General features: G+C 43.9%; 2 protein-coding genes across 5 annotated transcripts; both read right to left on the reverse strand.

The window, feature by feature from the left end:
- Positions 1–1094: 1094 nt before the first annotated feature.
- sanbr (SANT and BTB domain regulator of CSR) lies at positions 1095–13240 on the reverse strand. 4 transcript variants are annotated; one of them, XM_056436126.1, is made up of 21 exons: positions 12506–13233; positions 11583–11735; positions 11250–11421; positions 10791–10869; positions 9849–10087; positions 9580–9638; positions 9028–9188; positions 8054–8140; positions 7854–7964; positions 7599–7722; positions 7349–7501; positions 6280–6422; positions 6084–6180; positions 5935–5967; positions 5034–5133; positions 4678–4763; positions 3964–3992; positions 3732–3805; positions 2946–3034; positions 2712–2791; positions 1095–1516 (listed from the first exon to the last, which is right to left on the reverse strand). In XM_056436126.1, the coding sequence occupies exons 2-21, from the start codon at positions 11730–11732 to the stop codon at positions 1480–1482; spliced, it is 2103 nt and encodes a 700-aa protein (XP_056292101.1). In that variant the 5' UTR covers positions 11733–11735; positions 12506–13233; the 3' UTR covers positions 1095–1479. The 4 variants fall into 4 exon arrangements, with proteins under 4 accessions (XP_056292101.1, XP_056292100.1, XP_056292102.1 ...); XM_056436125.1 differs by having other exon boundaries at positions 10791–10893; XM_056436127.1 differs by lacking the exons at positions 1095–1516; positions 2712–2791 and having other exon boundaries at positions 2967–3053; positions 10791–10893; positions 12506–13237.
- An 829-nt stretch (positions 13241–14069) lies between these two features.
- Positions 14070–17798, reverse strand: pex13 (peroxisomal biogenesis factor 13). The gene is made up of 4 exons (XM_056436138.1): positions 17669–17798; positions 16096–16835; positions 15475–15597; positions 14070–15050 (listed from the first exon to the last, which is right to left on the reverse strand). Exons 1-4 carry the CDS (start codon positions 17740–17742, stop codon positions 14701–14703), a joined length of 1287 nt encoding a protein of 428 aa, XP_056292113.1. The 5' UTR covers positions 17743–17798; the 3' UTR covers positions 14070–14700.
- Positions 17799–18443: the final 645 nt, after the last annotated feature.

Genomic DNA, 18443 nt, shown 5'->3' on the forward strand with positions numbered 1-18443 from the left:
TTCTATTCCAACATTTGTTGTTGACCATGGAAGTGAACTTGTGTGTTTGACTAGTTCTTTCTCTCTTTTTTGGAAAGAAAAGGTTGGACCAGGTGAACTGATGTCGGCAGGGGGCTTAACTGGCATTCTCGTCGGAGACATGACTCTTAATATCTTGGGCATTAGTATTGTTTGGTGCGTCTGACAGAAATCTGTAAAGATCCGAGTCGACACGTCTTAATCCCGACCTCATCCTCTTCCTCACAAACTAATACGTCCTAAAGGGAGAGGAGGATGGATGGTTGGATGGTGGATGTGTCACCTGTCATCCAGCGCAGTTGTTCCTGGAACATTTCTGCTTGGAAAGCATCTTTGGCAGAGAGCTGCGTGAACCGACCCCGCCACCAATCCCCCGTTCACATGCCGGGGTCACGTTAAAGGTCGTGATGACGCCCGTCACCGAGATGTCGAAGAGCCCGTCGGATGCAACCAGAGGAGCTGCTGCATTCCCCCCGTGAGGTATTGAATGTATGCAAGAACTTGGTTTTGTTTGCTGTGGGGGTCTTCTTGTGTTTTTTTAGGGTCAAAAACCTGAACAGTTGTCATGGCAGCAGATTCTTGTCTTGGAAGCCTTTCACCCACATGAGGGACACGACTGTTCCCGCATGGTTTCATAGTCACCATCTCTTCCTGCTGGTCTTTCCTCGCTCACTAGTTTGCATTGATGCTTCCATATCTCAACCCCCGAGGACCATAACTCAGTCCGGCTGTAACTGGACACACACTTCCTGACCCAGATCCTATCGAGGAGAACAGGGGACAGCTGGGTAGCGCAGCCCCCCCCCCCTCCACCACTCAATAATGTTGTCCACCTCCTCCTGCCCGCTTCGCTGTGGGCGGGCTGGGTTATTAATAAACCTGCGAGTAAGTCGGACAGGAAGAGCCAAGTGAACACACCCACTGGTCAGCGGCTGACCCTCCGACACAGAGGTACATACCAGCCCCTTCTGCTCAGGACTTTCACACTATTTCCACCAAACGAACGGTACGCAAGTCATTCAGGGAAGTCGTAATAAGGCCCGCTAAAGTTCAAAACAACAACAACAACACAGTGAAAGGAGTATAATTAGCTTTTTTTTATTTTGTATTCCACCCTGGTTGAATTCTTCGACATCCAAGTTGGAGAAGGGGTCGGCTTACAGTTTGCAGTCACAAGGTGAAACACTGCCACCCAGTGGAACATACGCGTAAGCGCTGAAGCTTTATTGGTCCCTGTGTATGGACGGTGCAGTCACGCGCCTATACAGAGGGGAACTGGACCTACAGATCTACCAGAACCAACCAAAACCGCAGCATCCACAGAAGACCATCGATGCTATTGTGTTGCACTGAGCCCTGGCGAAAGGATCTCGCCTCTTCCTCTTCCTCGTCTTCGTGAGCTCTGTCACGTTTCATGCCCGTCTCTGAGACAGCTCGGCAGCCTTTCCCCCATCGGGTCCTTTAAGTTGTCCGGATCTGAGCGAAGCGTATTTTAGATCTACAAAGAAAGAAGAGTGAGTGTGTGTGTGTGTGTGTGTGAAGAGTACCTGGGTGTGTGTGAAGGGTACCTGGGTGTGTGTGTGAAGAGTACCTGGGTGTGTGTGTGTGTGTGTGAGAAGGGTACCTGGGTGTGTGTGTGTGAGAAGAGTACCTGGGTGTGTGTGTGTGTGAGAAGGGTACCTGGGTGTGTGTGTGTGTGTGAAGGGTACCTGGGTGTGTGTGTGTGAGTGAGAAGAGTACCTGGGTGTGTGTGTGTGAGAAGAGTACCTGGGTGTGTGTGTGTGTGTGAAGAGTACCTGGGTGTGTGTGTGTGTGTGAGAAGAGTACCTGGGTGTGTGTGTGTGTGTGTGTGAAGAGTACCTGGGTGTGTGTGTGTGTGTGTGAGAAGAGTACCTGGGTGTGTGTGTGTGTGAAGAGTACCTGGGTGTGTGTGTGTGTGTGTGAAGAGTACCTGGGTGTGTGTGTGTGTGAGAAGAGTACCTGGGTGTGTGTGTGTGTGTGTGTGTGTGAGAAGAGTACCTGGGTGTGTGTGTGTGTGTGTGAAGAGTACCTGGGTGTGTGTGTGTGTGTGAAGAGTACCTGGGTGTGTGTGTGTGTGTGAAGAGTACCTGGGTGTGTGTGTGTGTGTGAGAAGAGTACCTGGGTGTGTGTGTGAGAAGAGTACCTGTGTGTGTGTGTGTGAGAAGAGTACCTGGGTGTGTGTGTGTGTGTGTGTGAAGAGTACCTGGGTGTGTGTGTGTGAGAAGAGTACCTGGGTGTGTGTGTGTGTGTGAAGAGTACCTGGGTGTGTGTGTGTGTGAGAAGAGTAACTGGGTGTGTGTGTGTGTGAAGAGTACCTGGGTGTGTGTGTGTGTGAAGAGTACCTGGGTGTGTGTGTGTGTGTGTGTGTGTGTGTGTGTGAAGAGTACGTGTGTGTGTGTGTGTGTGAAGAGTACCTGGGTGTGTGTGTGTGTGAAGAGTACCTGGGTGTGTGTGTGTGTGAGAAGAGTACCTGGGTGTGTGTGTGTGTGAGAAGAGTACCTGGGTGTGTGTGTGTGTGTGTGTGAGAAGAGTACCTGTGTGTGTGTGTGTGTGAGAAGAGTACCTGGTGTGTGTGTGTGTGTGTGTGTGAAGAGTACCTGGGTGTGTGTGTGTGTGTGTGTGTGTGTGAGAAGAGTACCTGGGTGTGTGTGTGTGTGTGTAGTGTAGTGTACCTGGGTGTCTTCTCTGAACTCTGTCTGGCTTGAGCGCTACTCTTAAATTGCGCTTCCAGTCTGGAGTAGATACCCCCCGTCTGCAGCAAAAACACACAAAATCCGACATCAGGCAGCTGCATAAACTCGGCCAGAACCCAAATCCTGACCACATGATGTGAAAGGAGGTCAGACAGCCCGGTGAAAGCTACTTTTTCCAAATGATATTGTGCGTGTCCGTGAACGGACGCTTGCCTCTTTAGTGTCCTTTGATTTGCTCTGCTCCTGCTCTCCAAACCTCATCTTCGTCAGGTAGCCGATGATCTCCACCATACGACGCTGGTCTGGTTCAGAGGGACACAACTTGATGTCAACATAGTGGGAAAGAATGGAAGCCCAGAGCAGGCTTTATTAAAATAATGATGTAATTCCCCAATAGAGTAATCTTTTGCCACCTGAGTTATTTCAGTAAATGTGAAAAAAGAAGTGCAAAAATCCAATCTGCATTTTCATTAATTAACTCTTATGATCATATTAAAATTCAACTTTGATATCTCCTCTGTACATCGGACAATATTCAAATGTAAATAAAAAATTGAAATATTTAAACAGGTTTTCTTTTATTGCGAGCGTTTTTGGAGTCGCAATTCAAATTTCTAACAATTTCCTAATGAAAACGGCATTTGATATTTTATTTTTCAAAGACTACACCATTTAAATGCAATAAGCTAAACACCGCCCACAGTCTATTGCAGTTACATTTAAATGTCACCACACTTTTTGTGTCAAAATGAAAATGCCATCTGTAAGTCGGGTCGTCTTCATTGGTCGGCGACCGACCGGCATCCTGTTTTATAACAAGTAGCATTGTTGGTTTCAATTTCACGTTAACATTCAATTAAAGTCCACTCTTGGCTTTTATAAAGATGTAAGATTACATGAGTGAAGTAAAAGCTGTCAAAAGACTCGGCCCGATTTGAATAGGTGGCGAATACTTGATGTGTCAAGAAATCAAAAAGTATTAGTCATAATTATTTTTACCTTCTTCCCTCTGAGCATCCTGGTTGTATCGCATGGAGCGAGAACTGTCCCACTTATTTCTCTGGACACTCACTCTGCAAAACACACCGACCAGCATTATGAGGCAGCTAGGTTTAAAACATTTAAGTCAAATCAAGTATATATAAGAATAAACATCCTCATCTGATACTGTGGATGCAGAAGTGTGTGAGCAGGAGTATGGAGGTATTCTAAATGGCCGTGTGTGACTCACGTGAAAGGTGTGTTGTCCCTGGACAGTGTCTGAGGGAAGGGAAACAGATTTAGAAAACAGTTTTACGGTTTTAGTTGGCCACTGGGGTGTAAATATGTACTGTGCTGTATTATTTGGGTCTACAGTTACCAGCAAATGTACGAGCAAATGTACTACTAACACGATTTTATTAAATCTAATGAAATAATTAGGGTTAAAAACAAAAAGTAAAATGCAGAGTTGATCAACAAACAGCGTAGTGTAGAGTGCTTCTGGTTGAATTAACATAAATTACTAATAATAATAAATACAAATATGAAATACATAAATAGGCAGGGTGTTTGAATTATGCATTGATAAACATTGATTAGAGTAAACTACGTACAAATTCCACAAAGCTGAATTATAATAAAAAGAAGTACCCAAGGCACTTGCATGGTTAAAAATAAAAAATGCACAGAAACAAATTAATAACAACTTGTAGTGTGTATAGAGTTCCACATTAAATCAAAGTCAAGATATTTTCAAAGCATTATTCCCACATCCGTTTGATTATTCCAGCTTTAAATAATACCCCCTGCATACATGTTGTACATAATACATATACAACGTATATTATGCTGCAGCTTCCCAATGTGTGTGTACCATAAGACCGAAACAAAGTATTTTCAATGTTTGAGACGCATTCTGCAGTATTGTGCTCCACTGAGGAAAGGAACGAGGTCACTGACTCACTTTCTCTGCTTTGTCTTTGCGCTGGAAGTTTGGAGTGGACATTTGTTTTCTCAGAGGTCTGTGGGCCTTCTTGGCCTTCTTAGCAGCTGGAAACACACCAAAAGAAAACATGATGAAAATACTGTGTGCTCACGACGCCATCTGCTGGCCAAAGAACGCAACTGTTTTATTTCCCACCCTTGTGATAAAGGGCTGAAAGTAACAACAGTGATGTCATAAAGGTAGATGTGATGGAAACGAGCGCAATGAGGCACTAAATACAGAGAAATGTTTCATTGTGTCCTCATTTTACTTTTATCATTTGAAGCATCACACACTCACACTCACACACACAGAGTGCTACAAAGCTTCCCCACCTTGTTTCTTGGACAGCTCCTCTTCGTCCCCTACCTCATCCTCAGTGACCTCTGACCCCGTGGTGTACTCCTCATCCTCTGACAGGAGAGTCTGCTGCCTCTGGAAGGGTAAAGGTCACACATTCTAGATGTTACCTCTCAGCTGCTCGACGACACACCCATCTTGACAGAAAAAAACTGAAACGTAGACATTTTTGCAAATTTTTTTTTTTTTAAACTGAAATATCACATGGTCAGAAGTATTCAGACCCTTTCTGTCAAGATTGCGTGCTGAGTTACATTAATGAAAAATAAAATGAACTTTTTTGATATTAGCAAATGGCTGCAATGAAACAAAGACACATTTAAAGGGGTCTGAATACTTTCCGTACCTACTGTATATGTCATTACTTAATATGCTTGTTTCCATATTATGATTTGCACAACTTGTTTCATGAATATTGATTTTGTTTGGATTTACACCCTAAAAAAGACGTGTAGTGGTAGATGTTTCTGTACTCTGCTCAAAGATTTAAGTTTAAACGGACAAAGTGTTAGTTTATGAAGATTATTATTTTCCAAGTGGGATTATTTGCCTCTCGGCTGTGTGCAGCCAGCGAGGCATGTTATTTATGTTCATGTTTCGTCGCGCATATTTGCGTGCATACAGTTTTTGTGTAAGCTTATTTTGTGAATGTTGAAATGTATTTGAATAGTTGGATGTTGGATCAATGAGGTAAGACAAACAAACCCATCAGAACAACTATGGTGTTGTGTATTTCCTGGAGGGAGTGATGCCGACTTTATAGTCTCCTTCACCTGACTTTTCTCAACGGAAGATCTCGGATCTGGGTGCGTTTGTGATCGTGAAGACGGCTGGCTGAACGAAATGTGATGAAGGGAATGAGGGTAAAGTTCCTACCAGTTGCAGACTCCAGTTTTTGAGGAGGGAAAACTGGTTGAAAAGAAAAAGAAAGAAGTCAGAACCAGAAAAATGTACACGCTGGTGGAAGATAAGTACGAAACGGAGAGAAAAGCTGAGAATCAGTGAGAGAGAGAGAGAGGACTCACGGTGCTGCCGTCTCCTCTCGGGGGTCCCACCAGTGTTGGCTCCAAGAGGACCTCGCAGTCCTGAACCTTTTCTGCACTGGATGGACTGTCGTCAGAACTAACACACATAAAACAAAATATTTTTTCATCAGAATCTATCATAATGAGTAGCACTATAAACACACACACACAAGCACACACTGATGATGACGCTAACCCCTCTGCCGGCGGCGTGTGTGACAAACACACTGCGTCTCTGTGCAGCAGCAGGTCATTGAGGACTCCGGTCTGGACTGAGGTCGCCTCGTCGCAGGTCTCATCATCGGAGACGTTCACGATGTGGTCGCGCATCTTACAGCCCTGAACACGCAAACACAATGTATACACTTTTTAAAGTGAGGCGCTTATTGTGTGAGCGCCTCACACAATCTGCGGTTTTCTCAGGAAAGCAGTTAGTCACTTTAATCATCTGATTTAAGTGCATGACCGACGGTAGATGGCGGTTGGCACGCCTCCAGTTTGGGGAAAGATGACATTATGCTGTGGACGGGCAGCAGCGGACTTGAGTTTATGGTCTCAATCTGTAGTTTCAAGTCTTCTTCACTACAGGATGACGTTCATTTCGTAAATGATGGCCATTTAGAGTGAAACGGACCATAAAGCAGGGTAGGCGTTAGGGCGCGTCTACCTTGTGATTGACAGGTTACTACATTCCGTTGTTCTAGTACTTGTACTCTGTGCAATGGCAATAAAGTTGAATCTGAAATAAAGGGTTAGAATAGCCTTTCCCCTTTTCTGTTGTGCTGTCTTTATTTGTACTCCTGTCTGGGGGAAACTGTAGTCAAAAAAAAAAGCTGTATTCTGTAATAAACACAAAAATGTCAAATCGCTATGAAAGAGCATGTGATCCCATGATGCCCTATTTTAAAAGCGGTTCCACAAGTCCACCTGTTTGTGCAGACGTTTCTCTCCCGCTGACCTCGGCATCATCTGGGAGCTGCATTGATTCACAACAGGGGCCGTCCCAGCATGCAGTGCTTGTTTACTTGACAAGCCAAGTAGAGCATTTAGAAACACAATGTTCCATTATGCATTGATACGGGCAGCATGCCCTTCATCCAGCTGCTGTACTAACCAAACTCAAGATGACGAAAACACATTTATGCAAGAGCTAAATATTAAATAAATATTAAGTTAACGTTGAATCAACTGGATTCCATTAAAAAAAAATGTTTTATGTAATATCAGTACAGACATAGCGTGTGTTCATCTGTTAGAGTCCATACCTTGGGCATACCGGACGGGTCAAATCGGAGAACCCTCTGGTTGCAGCAAGGGTGAATTCCTGCACCATGCCAGCCTTTCTCAGTACCCATGCCAGAGTACAGCACACTGTCTGGGTGGTACTTGCAATGGGTCAGCTCTGCACACACAAACAGCTACACACACACACACACACACACACACACAGTCAATAAGTGTTTAATGTTAACTCTGCACATAACCTTTTCTGCCGTGGCGTAGACAAACACAAACCTGCTGGCATCGGGAGCAGGTCAGGTAGTTGATGGTACCCCAGATTCTCCAGTAGACCAGGACCCAGGACTTGAGCTCCTCATACAGGCCGGGGATGTATTCGTGAACATCCCAGCTCTTCTGTCTGCAAACGTGCACACACACACACACACACACACACACACACATTGTCCACAAATTATTGCTGCCAGCTGAACAAACACAGGAACTATGAGCACATGCATCTCGTCCAAGCATAGGACACTGCTGGTATACTTAGTGTGCGAATACACGATCTCTCCACGAGCATCGATGTTGATTTTCCCTGGAACGCAAGAGATCTTCCTCTCCGTGTCTTTGGTCAGCAGCTTGAGGCACAGACCACACCTGGGATCAAACACACGAATGGTGAGGCCGACACCAATGGGAGAATAATGAACAAATCGCTAGTTATTAACGCTGCTGCCGCCGCTCACCTGTAGAGGGTCGAGGCGTTTCCCGGTGAATCTCTGCCCTGGTAGTCGGGATCGAAGAGACGCTCAATTTTCTTCTGAAACAATTTGCTTTGGGAAAGGAAACGATTTTATGTTGTCAAAAATAGCAAGTGTCTTTCATGAAAATGAACCCAGTGACTGAATGTGTGAGGATGATCGATTGTAATTGACTTCCCTCCTCACATCACATTCATCTAGGAGGCATCGATTATTATTAAAATTCCAACAGGTCAAAAGTAGATCTAGCAACTCATTGGCCGATCGGGCAAATGGTAAACAAAAGGATTGCCCGGAAATCAATATAGTTTCCTGTCGTGTTTTTTTGTATCGATCTCGATTGTTTTGGTGGGAGTTGTGTAGTTTGGCCGATATCGCCCGTTGAGATGTCTGCCTTCTTCTCTCCAATGCAGTAGATTTCCAGAACTCATGACTCGGTGACCCAAGATGATCCACAGACCTTGTCGTTAACAGTTTCATGAAGGAACTATTTTCTTTCAATCATAGTTCCAGATCGGTCATGATTTCCAGTCTGAGCTTTTTAAACTCTGCAACTCACATCCAAACCATCTACATTGCTAGATAGCAATACATGTTGGAAGAAAATTATATGTGTTAGATTTTGGGGTGAACTGTCCTTTTTTTTTTTTTTCCAGAGATGGATGTAGCTAAGAAGCCACCGGGCTTCCTTCTCATCTCTATTGAGAGTTGCACATGCACCTATACTATATACCTACACCCTAGTACCGGGCACTCGTAAGAAAATGGCAGAACGCAAAGGGAAAGTTTCTGAGTTTCTGAGCATTTCAACTATTGTGGTGACAGAATGGGGACACACTCTCGATTAATTTATCTAAATAAAGATTAAACATAATAGTTGTTATGAGTTTGAGTTGTTTCTATGATAAAGAGGAAAGTAGATTTCTGACCCACAGTAAAAACGAAAAACTCAACATTACCTCTTGAACTTGTCTTTTTTGTCCCTGATGTCGTCGGCCTCGTTGTGGCTAAAGAGCTCAGCAATGCGCGTTGCCAAGTTGCTGTTGATGCAGTTCATGTTGCAGGGTGTGGCCACGATGGCGCTCATGTGTTTGTGGCAGTACTGGATGCACTCCTCCACCTGAACGTGCACAAACACAAACCGCTCTTATGAGACCGTTCACGGCAACAGTAAACTGAATTTGTAATGATCCTACAAAAATGCTCCTGAAACACCACTGTGGAAATGCTACTGTGACGTTAGCTCTCCTTACAGAGGAGTGGTCCAAGTGACTCTTTATGATGAGCGTCTACACTCTTAACATCCATGCAACATCAACTTAACAAAGCTCTATGTATGGGGCCTCTGGTTTTTCCTGGACTGGGATACATAAACAATTATCAGTTGTAAAAACATGAAGACATTTGCAAGCTGCTGGTGAATATTCTTGGGAATACGTTACAGATTAATTTTTTATATGAAAGGCAAAAGGCCCGAAGTATGTCACCACACCCAGCGTCACAACACTTACTAACGTATCCATCTTCAAGAACTCGGAGGAGATGAGGATTGAGATCACATTGCTGGGCTCTGTAACCGACAAACACCACGTGACCGACCAAGCGAAACCCCACAACAGACACACGACACAGAACACACAGCCGGTGGCCCACCGAACACACACCACGTTTAGTGACCAGTAGGTCGAACGCCGTCTGAGGGTTTAAACAAACAGGTCGGCGCTCCCGTGTGTAAGAATGTGATATTTGCTGTTGTTTTACAGTTTGTCCGGGCATTTACCGAGGCGGGGTTTGTCTTTGTTCCCCTCCCCTGCGGAGTTCCTCCTGACGTAGTTCATGAGCCAGTCAAAGATCTGCACGTCACAGTGGACGGAGATGTCCACCTCCTCCCACCTCTGGAGGTCCACAGACAAGTACTCTGCAAAGTAACGCATCTCTTTGACCAGGAGATGTCTGGGACAAGTGAAGTCCTGCTTCAGGTTCTTAGTCTCGTCGCACACATGGATGACCATGTTGGGACTGTGAGGAGAAAGTCAAAATCCACCATTTAAAGAGATATACCTAAACTGGTAGACAACACAACAACACACAACTTTAAACTTTTTCCAGGGCATGAGTCATACTGAATACACTTTTTATACACAAGGCGGAGTATCATTTAAAGGTGCTATGTACAAGAGTGGGAACCTTTATATTGCTTTCCAAAGGCTCTCCACATGAACAGTGCAAATGACGCTATAAATGCTAACAGTGCAAACAATTCTAACAGTGCAAACAACGCCCATAAAAGTTCCAATATGCTAAACTTTTCTACGCCACAGCACAGATTAGCACCGCTTGTCAATGTCAAAATTGACGAGGGAGTCAAATCAAGCACTTTTTTTTAATTACCTATTTTTTTTAGAACTATAACATTTTCCCCTCCTCCTTATTCAACAGCAAGAGCTCAATGTCTGCATTGAATAATTCCCCACCGCCTGGTGGGGCACGCTCACATGCACTGACATTACATAACATTATGTAATTAAGCAAGGAGAAGCTCTAATAACAACACACAGGAGCGACTTCATACTCCAGTATATCTGAACATAATTAATAGTTGTCTGCTGCTATATTAATGCTCTGAATCCCATATATTGGACCTTTAACGATAGAGCATTTTTTGTTAACGTGGGTTCACAGACGTCTTCGTAAAGACTGAGGGTGAGCTCTCAATACTCACTCTCGAAGCTTCTGAGGTTTGTCATCCTCGTCTGCTGCTGAAACTCTTCTCTCTTTCTTCTCCACAGCACCAACCCTTCCTGTGGGCGCCGATTTGGAGCCCGCTGATGCAAGCATAATTTTTTTAAATGTAAATATACTCTGAATAAAGTAGTCTGTGTCTTCTACTGTTATGAGAACATTTCTCTTGACAAAGTTAGCTGTGCCTGAACTGTTTTATCTCGTAAAGTCAAAATGTTCAATTAACTTTACCGTTGAAATTAAAACTAACTGCATTTTAGAAAAGATAGAACTTAAATGTTTCATGTGAGAGGAAAAAGCTGAAACACCAAAAAGAGAGATGAGATGACACACTTAGAACAGTTCAGTTAAATGTAAGCCCTTTTTAATACACCTATGCAATAACATACCTGTTACACAATCGTATCGGCCAAAGTATGATGGAAGAATGTTATCTGACCTGTAACCTGACTGCTGCTATGGCTGCCTCCTGTCTCCACCACCTCCCCAGTGTCCAGCAGCGCGGCCAGGCCGTCCGTAGGCAAGGTGGTCTCTTCTGTCACGGCGTTACATTGGTTGTCCACATGAGGAAAACCCACGGCGCTCTTCAGCTTCTCAAATCGACGGGCACACTGTGAAATCATATCAGTGCCACAGTATTATTTCTCATCAAAAACCCAGGCCTCATGTCTCTAAACCACTGGAATGATTGATGGATGGGATCGTTGGACAGACGGAGGGGCAGATGGATGGCAGGATGGAAGCACTCATAGTTACCCAGCGCTCCAGTTACCTCCTTGGGAGTGAATCCGGGAACTAGCTTGGCTATGTTGTCCCAGTTTATGGGCTGGGGCACACCCCACAGAGAGCCAAGCACCATGTCCAGTACAAGGACGTTATTGTCATTGGGAAAGTTGTTGTTGTCCGAGCAGAAGTGGCTCATTTTCTACAGAGAGGCAGAGAAACGGGAAACCAAAAGCAGTAAGTCAGGAATGAATCTGCCTGGTCGTTATATCCAGATCAGAGCTATTTTATTGCTGGTTGATGAACAAAAAAATGAATTGCCAACTGTTTAAACAAGTCTCATTTACATTGTTTTATGACATATTAAGGGGTATATATTTTTTATTTGTATTACCATTGTATTGCCCGAGCAATGAGATACTACATTAACAATAACAAATAATAGCCAGTGGCAGTCCTAATCAAAATCATGAATGAGGGTGAAAGAGGGAGTATTATATTATCATATGTGAGGTATCAATACTGATTAACGCTTTTCGTGGTGTCACAACTAAGAATAAAGCCATAGATAATAATCATCACTCTCAGTTTAGCCACTTATTTGAGGGTCAGCCATATTTCTACATTAACATTAACCCTTTTTGTGACTGGTGACTGTGCAATGCGTTGTAAGATATTTAAATTAATGTGATTTTATTTTTGTATAAGCTCTGCAGAGCTTTACTCTGATTTAATTTTAAGCAGCAGCCAAAGGTCGAGTATCTACGCATTTTACATAAATTGGTTGATACGATATGAATCCATGGCAAGTTATACAATGGAGAAACTTAATAGTGACGCCAGCGCAGGCCCCTCTGTCCTCCTCCTGCTGCTGCGTCAACATCAGATGCGTTCATGGTCAAATTAAATCTGCAGCTTTTCTACACGCAGGTTTATTCAAACAGCAAGAAGGATAAGCTGTCGTTGACATACTTATCTGGTGTTGGAGATGTTCTTCCCCGTCGTCTCGTACATTAAACTAAGCTGGTGCCCGTTTATGTCACGGTGTACGGGTGGTGCTGATGCTGCGGGTTGACTCCGACCGGCAACTGCAGCTAATGCTAGCCAGCTAATTTTGAGGGACAGGATGTGGTGCCTTCATGTATTCCTCGTAAACTCTTAAATCCAAACTACGCGTCACAACCAATAAGACCACAATTGCCCTCGCGATGCAGTCAGTTGTTGATGGGTGCTGCTGTTTTTTCATCCAAAAAAATTGTAAAATACACACCTCCAGAAACAATTCGGCTCAGGTTTTGTGGGAAAGTCTTGCCAAGTCTTCGAAGTAAGTAACGTCCAATTCTAAAAGGTAGTTTCGGAAAAAAAGTGGACCATGAAGTTATGAAGCTTGAGTCAAAGTAGCGTTATTATATCCAAGGTCAAATATTCACCCATTAGCACAGCTACATTCATAATTACAGTTTTTTGGAATAGTCCATGAAGGCAGCACTAGCTTTAATCAGCTACTGCTAGGTTAGCTAGCAAATGAGGTAGCAAAGTAACGTTAAGTGGCTACTTATCACAGTCGTTAGTAAATGTGTATTCCAGGTAGCACGGGTACATTTTAACGACAGGCTGTCCGTTGAAAGTAAACTAAGCTGTCAAGTTCTCAACTAATATAGAGAAATAAACGCTATTTGCTTAGTTCCGTCGGTATCTGCGGAATCGTCCCTGTTGTCGCACTGCAGCAGGTTAGGCGTCCTGTCGCTTAGAGACAGCGGCCGTAAAAACAGCCTCTGCGCTGGTTATTCCCCATATATACAGGACTGTCTCAGAAAATTAGAATATTGTGATAAAGTTCTTTATTTTCTGTAATGCAATTCAAAAAACGAAAATGTCATGCATTCTGGATTCATTACAAATCAACTGAAATATTGCAAGCCTTTTATTCTTTTAATATTGCTGATTATGGCTTACAGCTTAAGAAAACTCTAAAATCCTATCTCATAAAATTTTAATATTTCCTCAGACCAAGTAAAAAAAAAGATTTATAACAGCTGAGTGTCAAGGCTCAGGAAACCCTTGCAGGTGTTTCGTGTTAATTAGACAATTCAAGTGATTTGTTTAATACCCTACTAGTATACTTTTTCATGATATTCTAATATTTAGAGATAGGATATTTGAGTTTTCTTAAGCTGTAAGCCATAATCAGCAATATTAAAAGAATAAAAGGCTTGCAATATTTCAGTTGATTTGTAATGAATCCAGAATGCATGACATTTTTGTTTTTTGAATTGCATTACAGAAAATAAAGAACTTCATCACAATATTCTAATTTTCTGAGACAGTCCTGTATATGACAACTAATGTTTGAATACTAAATATTGTATCAATACCATAACACATACAACTAAAGAAAATAACCTGTTTTGTTCTCAAGGGTGGATCTTAACTTTAAAATGTTATGTCAAATGTGACACTTTTGCTAATTTAACCTGTTTAAACTTTTCTCTGGATAAAGTGAAACACAAAAGTGAACAAAAAAGTCTCAAAAACCTGATTTTTAAAATATTTATTTTCAAAATAATTATATTAAATATTTACAAAATTACAATCTGTGACTAACAAACATCTGAACATGTGCAAAGTGAGCAATTAAGAATCCAATCCCATTTGCCACACAAAGAAGATAATGCAGGGGACCAAGTGGGGCAAAAGAACATGAAACTGTCAGTATACAGATAATGTAGCAGTGCATCTCAACTTCAACATTAAGCTAATTATTGTTATTGAACAATATTAAGATATTACATCTTAAATCAGACATGATGTTAAGAACGGCAGAGTATCGTATTTAGAGAACACACTAAACTTTCTTTCTTGTACAAGAAATGGAAGGATAACCTCCCAATTTGAGACACATTTGTTCTAAACAGGAAAACTGTATGAAAACCCCTTTTGACCTTTAATCTTATCACAAAGTCCAGGTGGTGTTCGATGATTTAAATAAGCAGCCATGGAACTACTTTGAGAAATTCTCAATGGAGGTCTACAGTGTTTACCTGAATCTCCAGTCAGCTAATAGAGTAAATCTTCAGAGATAAACGCTGCAAACAAATACAGACGTAGTCAAACCAATGTTGTAAACACGCACATTACTTGCATACAGAGAAAGGCACGCACAAACATCACAGGTCAGTCTTCTCTGGGATGTTCAGCACCGTGCTGGGGAGCACGCTGGAGCCGGGTGTTCCCGGACTGAAGGGGGCTGGCGTTTCTCTGTACGCCGCCTCCAGCAGGACCTCCGTGGAGACCAGGGCGGAGGCTGGACCGAGGCCCGGGGTGGTGAAGCCTGGGGCGGGGTTGGACTGTGGGTGTGCTGCAGTGTTCCCTTGCTGCACCTCAGCGAGCCTCTCTATCTCCGCGTGCTTGAGGCCCCTCCTCTTGCCCAGGACCTTGACGTAGTTGGCAGGGACGAGTCCCACAGCCTGGCCGCCCACGCTGGCCAGCAGCCAGCCGCGCACCTTGGGCTGGTGCTCTGCACACGGGGGGAGAATCAAAAGGTCACAATCTGAGCTCATCAAGATATCCAAGTTATTTTTTTCCCCACAGCATGCTTTCCATTCTTGACAAATAGTTTTTTCCTTAAAAGACAAACGTTTACATGCTTTTTGACTATCGTCTCATGCACATGGACAGGAAAACAAAACCTGGAGCCCCCACATCTTCCTGATATGGATAATAACCTCCATGACTGGATGAATGCAATTTAAGTGTTGGAACATTGATATACATCTTGAAATAATACTTCAACTCAGAAGAAAAAAGAACCCGGTGAGAAACTAAATCAAGCAAATTCATGACATTAAAATTCAGTTTTGCTACTGAACACGGCAACATCGACCATAACGTTCCAGTGCACCCCGGAGTGTTAAACCAGCAGTCGCTCAAAGAGCCCTCACCTTTGGGGGCGAGGTTGAGCATGTCTCCGGCCCGCACAGAGATCTCCCCCTCGGACGCAGCTAAAAAGTCATACTCGGCTCGGGCCACCACGTGGTCGTCCTCCCCGTTGGCCCAGTTAGTGGCTGCATAAAGAAACACAAAAGGCATCACCACTTGTTAGAATAAGAGTAATAGTAGTGAGCTTCAAAGAGGTCAGTTAAGTCTTACAGATACTATTTAGAGCAGTGGATTGCAGCTGCTTGCTGCTTTCAATCATTGATATTCAAATCATTGTTGCTGATTTACCATTTCTAGTAGTTTGCTTGTTTTTGTTCCCTTTTTTCAGAACCCAAGGAAGAGGAGTTTGCACCTTGGTAGTAACTAATGTGTGAATTCCGGGTAAATAACATTAAAACATGAACATTTACTGAAGCGAGATAAATTCAGCCCCTGCCAGTAATAATTGGGATTTTCAGCAACAGCTTGGGACTGGATGGCACAAAGTGAAAGCTGCTGATCTAAAGTGCAGAGAGCCCCAGGGGAAAAGGGGGATGGCTCCTGAACTTATAAAGTTATGTGTACAACAATGTGGAAGTGCACCATCTCATCTGCAAGTGCAACATTTTGAACGTTAGTCTCACCCTTTTCTTCTGAGCCAGGACCTGAGCTCAGCAGTTTCCAGATCAGGTAGGGTCCCCCCAAGACTACGGCAAAAAACAGAAAGATCGGCCAGGACTTCACGGGCCGACCCTCAATCCCTGTCCCATCCCTGCCGGACACGCTCGTCGCCAGGGCATCATTGGCACCACAATCGGACCACAATTCGTCGACCTCGGTGTCCGACCTTCGCCCCAGCAGCCTCTGTAACCTCCGGTAGAAGTAGCGCAAGGTGCGTACCAGAGCAAATGCCGACAAAACCCTGGTGAGGTGTGAGCGCAGCCGCGTTAGATGGTTGGCCACGTCCAGCACAGCGCGGAAACTGTTGTACACCGCTGAGAAGGTGGCATCCAGCATCATGCTGACTGAGGCAAAGGCCTGGACGATGCTCTCGATGGACTGGAAGGCTCCGCGACTGCTCTCCTCCGCCTGCTGCACGAAGCGGCTGGGGGCAACGTCTTCCGTTTGGGAGAGGCGGCTGTACCCTCCGAGGCCGTGGCCGTAGCCTCCGCCATAGCCTCCGCCGTAGCCTCCGCCAGCGCCGTAGGGGCTGTAGCCCCCATACATGGAGCTCCCGTATTGGCTGTAGGAGGGGGTGAATGAGCTGTAAGACGGCCGGTACGCCTGTTGGACGGGACGAGGGGGCACCTGGGGCACCATCCGGGTCAGGACAGGAGGGCCTGCAGAGTGGGAGGGGCCTGCAGCTGGTCCGAAGTTTGCAGATCTGTTTGGTGGTAAAGGTCAAGACAAGACACGGAGATCAAGACATCTGCATTTGAGTTACCTTCGCATTGTGAGAATGCGGACGGTTACGTTTTGATCGCTGTGTATTTATTTATATATTTGTATGCGTGTTATTCGCATAACTCAAAAAGTATTAAACCGAATCGCATGAAATTTGGTGGGATGATTGGTTATTATCCGGGGACCATTTGATTAGATTTTGGGATCGATCGGGTCAAAGTCATGAAAAGGTACCAGAGAAGTGGCTGCGGCGAAGGTATGCGCTCTACCGAGTGCCCGTTCTAGTTTTAATGTGTTTTATGTATAAAGACGAGCATGGGAAAGGTGCCAAGGACCTGAAGCTGATCCAAAAACACAGACGGCATGAGCTAGGTTAATGACTACATGTGCTTGAACTACCTTAAACAATGACAAAGACGGCGAGCAGAAGACGACTGGATGTAGTGAGGGACCATTCAAAACAAATGCAAAGGTTTAAGTTATTGTTTCGTGGGACGTTTACGTGATCGTGACGTGATGCTACATGTAGTAACCTGAGCCTGTTCCGTGCCTCAGAAGAAGGCACATGGCAGGGCCTCGTTGGACCGAGCTAGTTAACGTTAGACGGTCAGCTAGTAGTGGAGACGCTGCGTTGTTTAAATGGCTGTCGTCGGTCATACAGCCCGACTTGTTCGGTCGGTTTCACATCGCGTGTGCGACCACCTCGGCGTAAGCTAGCTAACGTAGCAACAACAGCTAGCTAGCTAGGTTAGGTTCACACAAACCGGTCTCACGATACCGAGCTGGCTGACGAGGCTATTATAGTTCGTATACCTGTAATTAATAGGCGCACTCATTGCCCCTGGAATAAGCCTTTCCCATGGCTTCTGTGGAGGCTGCGGATCCATCGCTACACGTATATCCACAAAGTGTGACCAGTAATGGCACTTCTCTTCCGGATGTGTAATATCGCTTTCCGGACATCGTCCCAGCTTCTCCAGATGCGTTCATGGTCTTCTCGTAATTTCCTAACTCTCTATGTTGGGAGAGATTTTGTAATAACAACACTAATACTGATAGTAATAGTAATAATAATACTAATACTACTACTACTAATACTAATACTAATAATAATATAGAGATATATAATCATAAATACAACAATATAATACGAATTGAAGTAGCAGGCTGATCAAAATGCAGATTATTCTCGTCCCATGTTACATGTATTGTTTCCTTAACTTTCTACCATCTATGTATTGTTATATTTTGGATATTAAATTGTTTAGTTGTTACATTACAACCATACGGAAATCCTAACGACTCGTTTAAAAGAGTCTGAATATGGGCTGTGTGTTTTTCTCTATGTTCCTTTACTTTCACCCTAGAAGCTGCATGCTTTAAAAAAAAGACATAACAATGTCTCACTTTTATGGGACCTTAACACAAATTGAAATATAACTTGTGTATGCGCCTCGTGATTAATATATACTCTTATGTAAAGAACCTTCCAATAAATGTCATCACAATTAGGACAGTAGTTTATTTCGGCCATAACCTCTGAAGCAGAATAATGATCACCGAGACCAGACATCTAAATTAAAAAAAA

Source organism: Pseudoliparis swirei, chromosome 17 (assembly GCF_029220125.1).
Source record: "Pseudoliparis swirei isolate HS2019 ecotype Mariana Trench chromosome 17, NWPU_hadal_v1, whole genome shotgun sequence".
Taxonomy (NCBI): Eukaryota; Metazoa; Chordata; class Actinopteri; order Perciformes; family Liparidae; genus Pseudoliparis; species Pseudoliparis swirei.